This window comes from Thermobia domestica, chromosome 5, assembly GCF_964235325.1.
Source record: "Thermobia domestica chromosome 5, izTheDome1.hap1.1, whole genome shotgun sequence".
NCBI classification, from domain to species: Eukaryota; Metazoa; Arthropoda; class Insecta; order Zygentoma; family Lepismatidae; genus Thermobia; species Thermobia domestica.
Genome location: NC_137458.1, coordinates 251102374 through 251116946, shown reverse-complemented (window position 1 = coordinate 251116946; position 14573 = coordinate 251102374). Strand labels below are relative to the sequence as shown.

General features: G+C 37.3%; 2 protein-coding genes across 2 annotated transcripts; both read right to left on the bottom strand.

The window, feature by feature from the left end:
• Positions 1–2794: 2794 nt before the first annotated feature.
• Positions 2795–3487, bottom strand: LOC145685466 (uncharacterized). The gene has a single exon (XM_081757866.1). The coding sequence runs from the start codon at positions 3485–3487 to the stop codon at positions 2795–2797; it is 693 nt and encodes a 230-aa protein (XP_081613992.1).
• Positions 3488–5657: 2170 nt separating this feature from the next.
• Positions 5658–14314, bottom strand: LOC145685465 (uncharacterized). Its single transcript, XM_081757865.1, has 3 exons — positions 14306–14314; positions 7833–11973; positions 5658–5746 (listed from the first exon to the last, which is right to left on the bottom strand). Exons 1-3 carry the CDS (start codon positions 14312–14314, stop codon positions 5658–5660), a joined length of 4239 nt encoding a protein of 1412 aa, XP_081613991.1.
• Between the last annotated feature and the right edge of the window lie 259 nt (positions 14315–14573).

The window sequence follows — 14573 nt, the reverse complement described above, 5'->3', positions numbered from 1 at the left end:
GAATTTTCTTTTATCTAAAATGTTTCAACGGAAAATCATGCTGTACAGTATAAAGAAACATCGAAGAAAAACCATGACTGAGGGGGTAATAATCACTGGAAAATCATTGTCCTCCTCGAATTCCTGCTCATTTGAAATCTTTCAACGAAAAATCATATTATATCAAATATACATACAAGAAAAACTCCTACTCGCAGAGTAATAGTGCCCTCAGAAATTATTATCCCCTTTGAATACCCCTTGTTTAATGTTTCAACAGAAAACCATGCTATATCAAAATACACATGAAAGGAACACCACGACAAGCAATTAATAAAGCCCTAGTATAGGCCAGTTCTCAATCGGTATGCCGCTTCAATGTCGTATCAATTTTGACAGAGATTGTAAGAGTCAACACTTCCAGCGGCCGCAACAATATTCAAAACTACATAGACCCACTACTTTATAGACGCTTGTAGTCTTAAACTTATTATAATTTATATTATTAATGAAACGTTAATAATAAAAAGTTAAATAAATCTGTTTCGATGTTCAAGGTGTTCAGTTAATTGTGTCGTCAATCTAAAAATGGTTGGGAACCAGTGTCCTAAGGAATTATTACTCCCCCTCGAATTCGTGTTTATTTGAAGTGATTCAACAGAAAATCGTGCTGTATCAAAAGATATATTAAAAGAATCCTGCCACAATGAGAAAAATAATACCCTAGAGAATTGCGTTATTTGAAATATTTTTACAAAAAGTATATAATATCGAAACATACGTCAACAGAACATGGTCCCTACGATATTGTTATCCACTCATCAGTATCGTGCCGCAGGGAGGGCGATCCGCGCGACGGCCAAGTAAGGGGCCGGACATTCAGGAGAGAGAAAACGAAAAATTACTTGGAATATATGTGTGGGGGCGCCATCGTATACTCTTACCCTGGGCGCTGATTTTCCATGGCACTGCACTGAAACTCCTAAAGATGTTTCTTTCATACACTGTATTCAGTTGAAACTTTTCCAAAAAACAGGGGCTAATGATTCTTTAGCGTATTACTAACCTTGGAGGGTTTCTTTGATGAATGTTTTGATGTAGTATGATTTTCTGTTGATTTTTTTAAATAAAAGCAAATTCAAGCATTTATATTACCCTAGAGCATTGTTACCATTTGATGTATCTCTTGATAAGTATGATTTTCCGTTGATGCATTTCAAATAAATGGGAAATCGAGGGTATAATAATTCCCTAGGGTATTACTGCCCGTTGGTGAAGATGTTCTTTTGATGTTTCTTTTAATGTAGTATTATTTTCCATTGAAACAGTCCCAATAAACTGAAATCTGGTAATAATTCCCAAGGTTAAAGATTCCTTACTAAACCGGTAGGATCTTCCACCAAATAAGTTATCCGTAACTCCAACTCTGCAAACTAAAACTTTTGTTACACTGTGAAACTTACAGGATTATCTAATGATGCGAGGGGGACAGGGATTGCGATCACTAACAAGTTTGGCCAGAAAGAAAATATCTCTCTTAAATAGTTATAAAACTTTTTTTACCAATTATAACGAGATAAGTCAAGGTCTTCATTCTCCAGAAGTTGAATTTCAAATGATTAGCACTGTTCAGAGTTACATGCAGGCTGAGAGTGCTAAGAATAGTTTGTTGCAGACTCCGTTTATTGCCAAATTTCTGTCATCAGAAACAAGAAGTTACGGAAGATCAATCAATCATTTAATTAAGAGAAATACAAGGAAGAACACATGAACTAATGAGTTGAAGCAGGTTCAGCTATCCTACATGCTCGTAAAATTTTTCTTCTTATTTAGGTGCAAGTTCTGAAAACTAGGCGACAGAATAATATAATTTGATACATAATCATATATGATTTGGTTAAAATTACCTTTTCGACACTCTCGTATTTGCAATTGTCGTGGGGACTTGGTGACCAGGTATCTTCGAGAGCCGCGTATGAGAATAAAAATAATTCTATGTATTGTAAAATCAATTTGAGCTTATGGTAGTGATGGGCAAAACGATTCACCTCTCACTTGTCAGAATCGTAGCTTACTATTTCGCTCACTACAATGAATCGGTTAATTTGAACGGCTCAGTGACTCACTTATATTTTTACAACCGGGAGAGGGGGAGGTTAAAACATAAAATCGTATTATCAGACTAAATAAAATTAACAGATGTCATGTATGAAAAAGTGTAATTGGAGTGCAAAATCATCCTCAACCATCCCAACCCTGTGTACTTCCATAAAATACAGAGATGTTCTTATACAATTTAGATGAATTACGTTTTGAATTTTGTACATCACAGCCTTAAGAATTTCCATAAAATACCATTAAGCAACCTTCATTATTTAGGCTGAAATAATCTTATGCAAAGCAAATAATGAACTAAGTCGTAATCAGATTTGATTCTCTCTTATTATAAAATATAATTACAGTTTACTACAATTATTAAGAATTTATTTGAATTATATATGCTTATTTCAACATATCATTTCCCCTTAAGAATTCTGTAACACATACCTGTATTTAAAACTACCTGTTAGAAATCAAAAGATCTACACTTTAGAGGAATGAAACCTTTTTATTTCCAGCTATTCACTTTTATTTCCACAAAAGAACGTAACACAAGAAAATAGCTTCTACAAGCACCATGCGGTCACAACTTTCTAGTCCTTCTTCTTCTTCTAGCAGCTGAACTGTAAACAAGGCACAATGTTGCCAGCTCCTATTCCTAACATCCTCCCACCTTGAGTCACGTAAGGGAACTAGTGACTCAACCATCCCATCATTAAAACTGTGGATTACAATACGTAAAAAGAGACAATCTTTTGGGAGGTTTCACAGCTCTTCCAGTTCTAGTAGTGATAATTTGAGATTCCTTTTCACCTTCACATTGATCAGTTTCACTTCTCGGTTCTCGTACCACCAGTCTTCTCTTAAGTACATTCTGTTCAACAGCTTCTTCTGACCTGATTTCCAAAGGGAAGATACGTTGAAGAGGTCTCACCATCATCCCCGCGCCGGTCTTTAGTCTCACCAGACGAACTTTTCCATCACGGCCAGGTATAAGTTCCACAACACGTGCTAGGGGCCATTCCAACCGCTTTGAGTTGTCGTTTCCCACTAGAACAACCTCTCCTACTTCTATCTTCTTACAATTTACTCTGGTTCTCCAATGTTGAACCAACTGTCCCAAATATTCCTTTCGAAACCTACTGCGTAAAATCTTCCGTATATCCTGAATGTATTTCAGTCTTCTTCGTAGACTCCCCGCTTCTATGACATCAATGTCAGGTACTCCAATTTCAGCATTCTGTTGTAGAAACATTAGAGGAGTTAAAGGCACAAAATCAGAACTTTCTTCCGAAACGTATGTCAAAGGACGGGAATTTATAACTGCTTCACAGTCGCAAAGAATTGTGTTAAATTCTTCATAAGTCAGGGAAGCTCTTCCAAGTACTCTTCTCAACAACTGTTTCATTAGTCTAATCAGACGTTCCCACCAGCCGCCCCACCAAGGTGATGTGGGAGGAATAAATTTCCATTTGATACGCTTCGTAGTGGTGTACGCTTCTATCTTCTCCCACTCGAGTTTTGAGTGAAGACGCACGTGCAAGCAGCTCCAGTGTGCACCGAAGCGTGAAATGGGTGTCTCGCTAAGTTTCTGGCGGGCCTCAATCGGTCTGTTCAATAATAGATACTGCGGAAAAGATCCTTCTTATGCAGAACGTACAGATCAAATCAAAACGACCAAAACTTACTATGTCTATGGTGTGGTGATTCTTCTAGTGCTTGTGATTGGTGGTGTCGAAAGAAATCCAGGTCCTGACTCCAGGTCTCAGAAAAACGATATTGCGGAGATTAAAGAAATTTTGCGTGGCTTGCATGATTCTCATAAATCGCTTGAGAAAGAAATACGTGAAGTGAAAGAATCTGTTTCTAAAGTGATTGAAAGGCTTGAAAGGTTCGAGAACAACATTGACAAATTATCGAGTGAAATAAATCAATTGCAGGCCTACTCAAGTCATTTGGAAGAAAGAATCGAAGATTTGGAAAATAGATCTCGAAGAGTGAACTTAGTGTTCTATGGCGTCGAGGAAAGTGCAAGTGAATCGTGGGACGAAACAGAAAATAAAGTGCGGAATGTGATTAAAGATAGATTAAAAATCGATTTGGCGGATGATGATATTCAAAGAAGTCACCGTGTAGGAAGAAAAGCCAGTGGTCAAAGTCGTCCTATAGTGTGCAAGTTCTTGCGAGATAAAACGAAGGAAGCAATTCTTAAATCTAGGAATAAATTAAGGGGCACCAAAATTTATATTAGTGAGGATTTCTCTTTTAAAGTTAGACAAGAACGCAAAGCCCTTCAAACGTATGTTAACGAAGCTAGACAACGAGGGTGTTATGCTTATTTGCAATTCCGGTATGCGTGCATCGATGGGAAGAAGTTTTCACTACAGGAAATGACAAATAGCGATAAAAATCTTTCCAACGTGCCAAACAACCCTTCTGCCGCCGAAGAGCCTGGGGCAGGTCTGGACGAAGATGTCAGTGTACAGAGAAGTACTCCCCCCTTCACTACCCCAGGGAGTAGCCGTACCAAGCAGATCCCATTGAAGCGGAACTCGAATTTCAATCGCTGAGAAACAGGTTTCCAGGAACTGCAACTAGTAAGTACAACACAGTTTTCTGCTAATGAAAATAAAAATAGATTTCTCGTGTCAAACAATGTGAGCTTGACAAGCACCGTGAAAAGTTCAAGGTCAGACTCAACTATGAAAACTGATGTATTAAATTGTGATATAACAGTACCATATAACCAGCATCGCACTATTAAACTTTCAGTGTATTACCAGAATGTTTGCGGTCTCAGAGGTTCAAAAAGTCAAGAGTTCTTTACAAGTATTGTATCGAATACATACGATATAGTAGTCATTAGTGAAAGTTCCCTAACTGCTAGTTACTCAGACTCTGAAATATTTGATGATCGATATTGTGTCTTCCGTCAGGACAGAAATTTTGAGCTGGTTAACAAGAGTAAAGAGGGTGGGGTAATAATAGCTGTTCTTAAAAAATATAATGTGTACTATGTAAGTTCCTGCGATACAAATCTAGAGTGTGTTCTTGTTAAATTAGTATTACATTCTTTAGATGTATTTGTCTGTGCCATTTATATTCCACCGGATTCAAATTTAAAAATTTACGAAGAGTTTTATCAATTTATCGAGAGTAATTGTCCACCAGGAAGCACAATTCTCTGCATCGGAGATTTTAATATTGCAGAAATTACAAATTCTTGTTTTGATCTTATGTCCACAACAACCAAGTGTAAAGATGTGTATAACTTTATGTCCTTATACAATTTATCATCATTCAACGACATGCAAAACACAAATGGCCGCACATTAGACCTAGTACTTTCTAATATCAAAGATGTAGTTGTTTCTAAAGAGTATCCACTTGTTCGAGAGGATAGACATCACCCAGCAATCCTAGTGTCTTTAACTCTTAATCATATTACTAAATTAAAGCAAGTTCCTAAAGTAACCGGTTTCAACTTTAAAAGGGCTGATTTCACAAAATTATATATAGAATTGTCAAACTTATCTTGGGATTGCCTTTCTCAAAATGATGATGTTAATTGTACTGTTTCAAAATTCTACGAAATGATTTATAACGTATTCAGCCGATGCGTCCCTGCTAAAAAGCACGTCAATGCCAGTTATCCGTGCTGGTTTACCTATGATATAATCAAGAAAATCAAACGGAAATCTTACCATCGTAAAAAGTGGAAAGAGGGGCTAAATAATATTTCATACCATCGTGAACAGTTCCTGAAACTACGAAAAGAAATTAAATCAGAAATTTCGAGAGCGTACAAGGCATTTATTTCACATTCTGAATTTACTGTAGAAAAAGACCCACGGCAATTCTGGTATTTTATTAAAAGTAAAACCAAACATCTTTCGTCAGATTCTCTAACATATAATGGTAACGAATTAAAACATAAGAAAGAGATTTCTGAGGCATTCGCGCATTATTTTCAGTCGGTATATAGTAGTGTACCCGCTAAATACGACACAGATTATCTAATAACAAATAATTCGGAATGTAGTATATTAGACACCTTTCATATAAAGGAAATAGAATTAGAAGAAATTGAGCAGGCTATTAAAGCGCTGAAACCCAAAACATCTTGTAGTATAGATGACATTCCACCGTATGTGGTGAAGGGCTGTTTAGATATATTCAAGCATCCACTCCACATTATCTTTAATATGTCCATTAAAACGAATATATTTCCGAGTAAATGGAAAGAAGGTCTCATTTGCCCTATTCCTAAATCTGGAAACAGGAATGAGATAGAGAACTTCAGACCCGTAGCCATCCTATCTCCCTTTGCAAAAGTTCTTGAAACAATATTATACAACAGAATTTTAAACCATGTTAAGCCTGTCATATCTGAACATCAACACGGATTTTTAAGGAATAAATCCACAACAACCAATCTAGCAATAATAACGGATTACATAGCAAGAGAGTTAGACAAAGGCGGTCAAGTGGACGTCATTTATACGGATTTCAGTAAGGCTTTCGACAGAGTTGACCATGACGTGCTACTACAGAAATTGGTATCTTTCAATTTTTCTAAACGAGCAATAGAGTACTTCGCTTCCTACTTGTGCGATCGAGAGCAAGCTGTCTCTTACAAGGGATATATTACCATGAAATTTACCATATTATCAGGTGTTCCTCAAGGATCCCATTTAGGTCCGCTATTATTTCTTCTTGTAATTAATGATATCTCAACCTATGTTAAAAACTCTCACTTTCTGTTGTTTGCCGATGATCTCAAATTATATTTTAAAATAAGCACAATAGATGACTGCACACAACTCGAGCAGGATTTACAGGGTGTTGGGCAATGGTGTGCCAAAAACAAACTTTCATTGAATATCTCTAAATGCAAGTCTTTATCGTTCTCAAGGAAAGAAAATCCCATCAATCATCTGTATATAATTAATGGCATATCTCTGTGTAAACCAAATTCAGTTAAAGATTTAGGAGTAATTTTTGATTCAAAATTGACCTTCTCTCATCACATTGATGCAATCTCTAACGCTGCATTCAGAAACCTCGGTTTTATCTATAGAATGGGTAACGAGTTTAGAAACGAGTCAACATTCATTAAACTTTATAATTTGTACGTAAGGTCCCGATTAGAATATGCGTGCGTTATTTGGACACCGAATGTAAATAAATACTTACAAGCGATAGAAAACATACAATTTAAATTTCTAAAAATGCTTACGTACAAGAAAACAGCTTTCTATCCCAAACAGATTCCCTACGTGGACTTAGTAAGGAGTTTGAATTTCCTAACGTTGACGAATCGACGAAAGATGTTTGATTTACTATTTTTATATAAAGTATTAAATAATAAAATTGACTGTCCAGAGCTACTCACGAAAATATATCTGAGCGTTCCAACAGGCAGAACAAGACCAGGGAATACTGGTATATTTTTCTGTGAAAGGGCACGAACAAATATTCTCAATAAATCTCCGCTGTGGAGAATGTGTGACTCCTACAATGAATTAAGTCATAAAACTGATGTATTAGATATATTCAGTATGTCAGAATATGTATTTAGAAACAGGATTATTACCGAGTACCTGACACTCGAAGTGCATTGATTAATTGTACGGGTAAAAGTATATATGTATATGTATGTATTATACGACACTATAATTAGGCATTAAGCCTGTTGTGTTGTCTTCTAAATAAATAAAATAAATAAATAAATAAATAAATAAAATTGGTACCATTATCACAGTAGATTACTGATGGACGTCCTCTTCTAGCGACGAATCTCCGCAACGCTTGAAGGAAATCGGCCGTTGACAATCCAGATACTAATTCTAGATGTACCGCTCTATACACTGCACATGTGAAGATACAAATCCATGCTTTCTTGCCATCTCTTAGTATTACTGGACCCGCCATATCCAATCCTGTGACTTCAAAGATTGCTGATTCCTTAACTCTATCTTCTGGTAAGGCCACGGGACAGGTCTCCATCTTCTTGGCGTTGTATCTTCTACAGACGACACACCTTCTAACAACGGATCGAACGCCTTGCCTTCCTCTTATAATCCAGTACCTTTCTCTGAGAAGACTCATCAGACCCTGCACTCCAACGTGACAAGATTCTACATGTTTGTCATGAATCAACCGCTTGACCACAGGATGTGTGTTTGGTAATACAGCAGGATACCGAAACACTTCTGAATCTGAAAGCTCTACAATTCTCGTCTTCAGCCTAATGATCTGATCTTTGTCTTCAAATGGGCATAGTGACTTCAACTTTTGGTCTTCTACACCGTCGAATGACTCTTTCTGAATGAGTTTAAGGACTGTTTTCTCAGCAGCTGTCACTTCTTCTACCGATAATTCTCCTTGTCTCCTCTTCCTTCCATTACGACAATTGAAGATGAATCTCTTGATCCAACCAACCATGCGGATTATCTGTTCATATTTTGAAAAACGGCGGTAGTACCAATCACGGTTTTCTTCTTTGGCATTAATCATTACAGATACAATGTTTTTTCTTCTTTCTTCTGAGATTATTTCTTCTTGATAAGTGTACTTCTGCTCCGGCCACTCTTCTATTGGTCGTCTTAACCAGTCTGGACCCTCCCACCATTTTGACGCAACTAACTGTTCAGGTGAACATCCTCGTGAGGACAGATCAGCTGGATTCATGGTTCCTGGAACAAATCTCCAACACTCGTTGCCTGAATTGCTTAATCTTCTTATTTCTTGTATTCGATTCCACACAAAGGTATTCCATGGCATATCCCGCTTAATCCATGCTAAAACGGTGGTAGAATCTGTCCAGAAATAAATTGGTACATCTTCAACATCCAATGTTTCTCTCACTGTAGTAGCTAACCTTGCGCCAATTGTAGCTGCCAGTAATTCCAGTCGAGGAATGGTTAACTTCTTCATCGGAGCAACCCTGCATTTCGCCTGTATCAATTGCACCTTCACTTGTCCTTTTTCTTCAGTTCTGAGAAAGACAGCCGTAGCATACGATCTCTCACTAGCATCGCAGAATGCATGTAGGCTCCAATTCTTACAATCTCCAGCAGCCCATCTTGGAAGAACAAGTCTCTTTAAATGAGGCAACTCTTTGATCCATTGTAGGAATTTCTTCTCAACTTCCTTTGGTACCGCTTCGTCCCAATTTACTTTCGATGACCATACTTGTTGTAAAAGAATTTTCGGGCTTAGCGTTACTGGACACGTGACACCAATAGGATCAAATATTCTGTTAGCAAATGACAAAATTATTCTCTTCGTGACAACCGCAGGTTTTGTATCCTCAAAACATTCTGGTCGTAATTCCAACACATCTGAAACAGTTTCCCATTGTAGGCCAAGTACAGGAACTCTATTCTCTTCTAGTGTGTTTTCTAAAGAGGTATGCTCCCACCCTCGAAGTTCGAATTTTGCTTCCGCCATTAAGTTCGTGGCTTCTTCTCTAAACTGACGAAGCTCATCTTCATTTTTGACACTAGTGACACAATTATCTACATAAAAACTATTCAATAACTTCAAAATGACTTCCTTAGCATAACTATTCTGACCCTCATTACACTTTTGTAGTGCTCGCCTAAGATGATGCTCTATTACGGCTCCCAACAGGAAAGGACTGCAACTCACGCCAAACACTACTCTTTTGTGACGATATATTTTTATACCACCTTCTCCATTTATCCAAAGAAATCGTAAATAGTCTCGGTCACTCTTACACAGGGAAATTTGTAGAAACGCCTTCTTAATGTCAGACACAACTCCCAACTTGTTCAATCCAAAACGTGTCAGAATCGCTGGAATAATTTCTATCAAATTGATTCCTTTCTCTAAACACTGATTTAAAGATGGATGATTTTTCTCTCTCGCTGAGGCATCGAATACTGGACGGATCTTCGTCGTACTACTAGTCATCTTAACAACATGACGATGAGGTAAGTAGTAGCCTTTCTTCTCTATCTCTTCCGCAGGAACTTCCTCTACGATGTCTTCATCTTCCCACTCTTTCAGAACCTTCTCGTACATTTCGTAGTAGTTTTCAGCCTTCAATCTAGCAACTACATTCTTCAGTTTTCTTTTACAGGTATCTATGTTGTTGGGGAGAGGTGGATGTTCCATTAGCCAAGGCATTTTTACTTCATACCTCCCGTCAGCATTAATGGTCGTTGTCTGGTTAAAATATTCCATTACTTTCTGTTGCGCCTCCATTTTCGTTTTCTTTTCCGCTGGATCGGTTATGCCTAAAACATCCAATTTCCACAAGTCTGAAACAGGTGTTGATTTGCAAAACATCGTTGTGACTTGCATTGTAGAAAACCTAACAGAATCCTTCCTTTTTATTTTTCCCATTAAAATCCAGCCGAGCAATGTCTCCATAGCAATCAGGCCAACTTTCAAAGCAATTCTCTTACCTGTGAAAAGTTTACCGGCAAGGTCCGCTCCTATTAAAATTGCGATTGGGCCAGGTTGATTATTGGATATTTCTATACCCATTTCCCGTAACTCTGATAACCAAGGACCATCTATGATTGATGCAACACTATTACAAATAACATCCTGATTCAGTGCTTCAAAATTACATGCATAATCACCATTGAGGTTGGTTAGCCTAACTCGAAAACAGTCATGTTCACATGGTTCTGAAAATACACCTCCAAAAAGAGCGTGCGCTACAGTTTCTTTTCGTAATACTTCATAGTTCATTTCCTGCGCTAAGCTAGTACAGATATAAGATCGCTGTGAACCAGTGTCTATAATCGCCCTGACGTTCTTTTCTGAATTCCGCCCTCTCACTTTTACTACCAATGTTTGTAAAAATGTTTCGGAATGTTCATTGTTTGTCAGTGTGTTTTCGATAACATGCTTCACATGAGTCTGTTTATCACCGTTACTTGACGCATTCTTAGATTTATTTCTGCCACTACACATAACACTAACGTGACGCCCCTTGCATGCACTACAAGTCAACTTAGCATAACATTTTGAACTCTTGTGCGAATTCTTAAGGCACCGAAAACAGCATCCCTTTCCCTTCAAAATGTTTATTTTTTCCTCGTATGTCCAATTACAGGCTTTTACACAGTTTTCACTTGCGTGCGATTTATCACAAAAAATGCACTTTGCACTATTTTTACAATTAACTAATTCAGCGGCAGTTGGTACAAAATCGGAACGATTACTGCGTTCTTTCTTTTTCTTTCCCACATTACTGGTGTCTTGTATATCAAACCCGGACACAGCAAGAGCTATTCTTTCTTCATTTTCTACTTCTTTCCGCAAAAATGACATAAAGTCTTCCAAACGTTTTTCTAAAGTTGCGTCTGCACTGTTTGTACTGTCCCTCTGCCACGTACGCAATAGTTCAGCAGGTAAGCATGACTCCACAAGGGGATACAGCATGGCAGCACATTTATCTGTTGTGACACCTAAAGTACTTAAAGCGCGAAGTTGAGATTCCAACTTGTCATACAGGTCTATCAATTTTAGATTACCATTGTTACTTAGATTATGAAACACTAGCTTTAAAAGTTCACGAACATATACATCTACTAACATATCGTCACGTCCAAAACGCGCTTTCAAACCCTGAATAACCTTCGGGTAGTTATCTTCACACAGGGGAAAACTTTCTACGAACTGACGTGCACGTGTGTTCGGTACAATAGCTTGAATGAGATATTGAAATTTGTCTACATTAGGAATCCGTTTATCTTCGTCTATGCGCACAAACTGTGACCAAAACGGAAGCCAGTTTTTCAAATTACCATCAAATTTCTTAATTTCCACTTCTGGAAGTTTAAAGTTTCTTTCACTACTCGTGCTACCACTACTCTCGTTCGTTTTACACGCATGCAACGCAGCCTCAACCTTGTTTTTAATTTGGTAGAATTTTTAAGAATACTTATCTGCTTGCTCCGTTTCTTCTAGTAGTTCTTTCTCGCTCCAATTATCTTCTATTGCTGCTGTCATTATCTTCTCATCTATCTCCTTCATTTTCATGTATTTCTCTTCTAACACTTGAAATGTACCACTAATATCACTTTCGTTTTTAAATTCTGCGCTACACAGTTCCGAACAGTTCGTATGCAACCTAGTGAATGCTGCTCTCAAGATTTTACGCTGTTTTTTCATTTCCTCCATGGTCTATTGTGTCCTGTTACAGTCGCCAGATGTTAGAAATCAAAAGATCTACACTTTAGAGGAATGAAACCTTTTTATTTCCAGCTATTCACTTTTATTTCCACAAAAGAACGTAACACAAGAAAATAGCTTCTACAAGCACCATGCGGTCACAACTTTCTAGTCCTTCTTCTTCTTCTAGCAGCTGAACTGTAAACAAGGCACAATGTTGCCAGCTCCTATTCCCAACACTACCAGTTGCACAATTGGTGTACGAAGAAACATAGTAGCACTAATCAGTTGTTACCACTACTGCACATTTATGTTCTCATTTTTTAAATATTATCAAATGAATAGCCGATTGCCAGAGCAGATGCATGGAAAAGAAAAGAACCGCCTGTTAAGGGGTTTTAATTACTTGAGCTACTCCCCCATTGTGTAAATTTAATTTTAATTAATAGTGAAAAGTTTACGAACTAGTTTTTCGCTTATATGTGAAATATCATTATAATTCCAATTGGAGCATTAAAGTCCAAACCATTTACGTTGTTGGTACTATTTTTAATTTATTCAAGCCATAGTGACACATACATGTAGAGTAAATACATTAACATTTACGACAACGCACACTTACTGAACTAGATTGAATAGGCGCTCACTCCAGTGAGAACCAGCAAAACCGCCTCTCCAAAAGAACAACTGACTAAACCAACCACAAGATCATGAAGCAAGAGAGTGATTCGCGAGTGAGCGACGTACGTACAAGATTCACGTTCCTCAAACATTGGCACAACCAAAGAAACGTGGCTCCCAGAGAATAGTGATTCCAAAACAATCACGACTCCTGAAGAGTTACCACTCTTGAAGAACTACGACTCCCGACGATTCACGACTCTTGAACAACGACTCCTAGAGAATAACGACTCTTAAAGCGTAACAACTCCCGGAGAATTACGACTCCCAAAGAGTCGTCGCTCATTTCTAGTGAGCTATGACTCACTCACTCATCCAAAAGAGTCGGTCAGAAGAGTCGGCTCACTCGCAAATGACACATCACTAGCTAATGGTAGTCTTTGAAAAGACCGTCATCCTCTCTATGGATCTACCACTGAGCAGATTGAGATTTATTGAAGTTTTTCCAAAATTCGTACAACGTACTTGCTTAAGTCTTTTTTACACCACATATTTCAAAACTATGAAGCTTGCAATAAAAATATAAAGTAAAGGGCGTCCTCTGTGCGTTGTCCGTCTTACTGGATATTAGTACTACATATGTTAGTGCTTCAGGATGTGTTAAACTGTTTATGTAATGCAATAACTCTTAAACTGTTTAAACTATTTATATGATTTTCGTATAATGAAATACGAATGTGATGACTGTGCTGAAGAAGGTTCCAGTAGGAGATTTTACTCAGCTATTACATTTTCAGCAAGAAAATACAAAGGATGTCAAGAACACTGAAAAGAGAACATATTTAAAATAAAGCACTTAAAAATACAAAATACAAAATAATAATAAAAGTAATGACGATGTGCTAGATAAAATAGCATGGAAGTAAGTATTGATTTAGTTAGTTGTGCTGGTAAGTCTGAAATAAGAAGTAATTTTTGAATTGACTATTAAACATGGTTATCAAGGATAACATTCGAACAGTGGCGGCTCGTGAGTATATGATATGGTAGTGTCAAAACGTACACAATAAATAAGCGCATATCCGTAAAAAAAAAAATACATGTAAAGGCACGAATAACATTATTTTATTACAGTCACATTAGAACGAAGTTGTTTGTGCCTACAGTAAACTTATTATAAACATAAAGCAGATTTTGTCCAGCTTGCGACCCCCCCCCCAAACAATACACGGGAAACAAAATAAAGGATTGGCTACATTACAACCACAAATTCGAACTGTTTTTCAAATATATGTTCATGTTAAATTGATGCAATCTTTCCTTATTACGGATCACTTGCTTAACACACAATTTTAAATTAGGCATTTGCTTTACTAAATTTCCTGCTTCCAGTTAGATTGTCGTCATACGATAGGAATGAAACCGGATATTTCACTAAATTACTTACCGCATTCATCGTAATGTACCGTATTGTTCTAGTTTCACGGAAAATACTTACAAATATAGAGAAAGAAGAAAACAGCACTACACTTAAATACTAAGCATCAAAATTTTGCAAAAATATATAATTGACAAGTTACATACACACACCACATTCAACACCACAAACACTCAGGCGCACAATGTGATTATGTTTCAATCAGGGGGGAGGGAATCATACCTGGGTTACAACACAATAACGAAATAAATTCCAAATCAATTTTTGGGAGGGTCAA

What these genes read in the sequence shown, in the direction of transcription:
- LOC145685466 (XM_081757866.1), bottom strand. Translation starts at nt 3,487, where the DNA reads ATGAAACAGTTGTTGAGAAGAGTACTTGGAAGAGCTTCCCTGACTTAT.
- LOC145685465 (XM_081757865.1), bottom strand. An exon ending in AGTAATCTACTGTGATAATG is followed by an intron (nt 5,747 to 7,832) that starts GTACCAATTTTA and finishes ATTATATCATAG; the next exon opens with GTAAACCAGCACGGATAACT.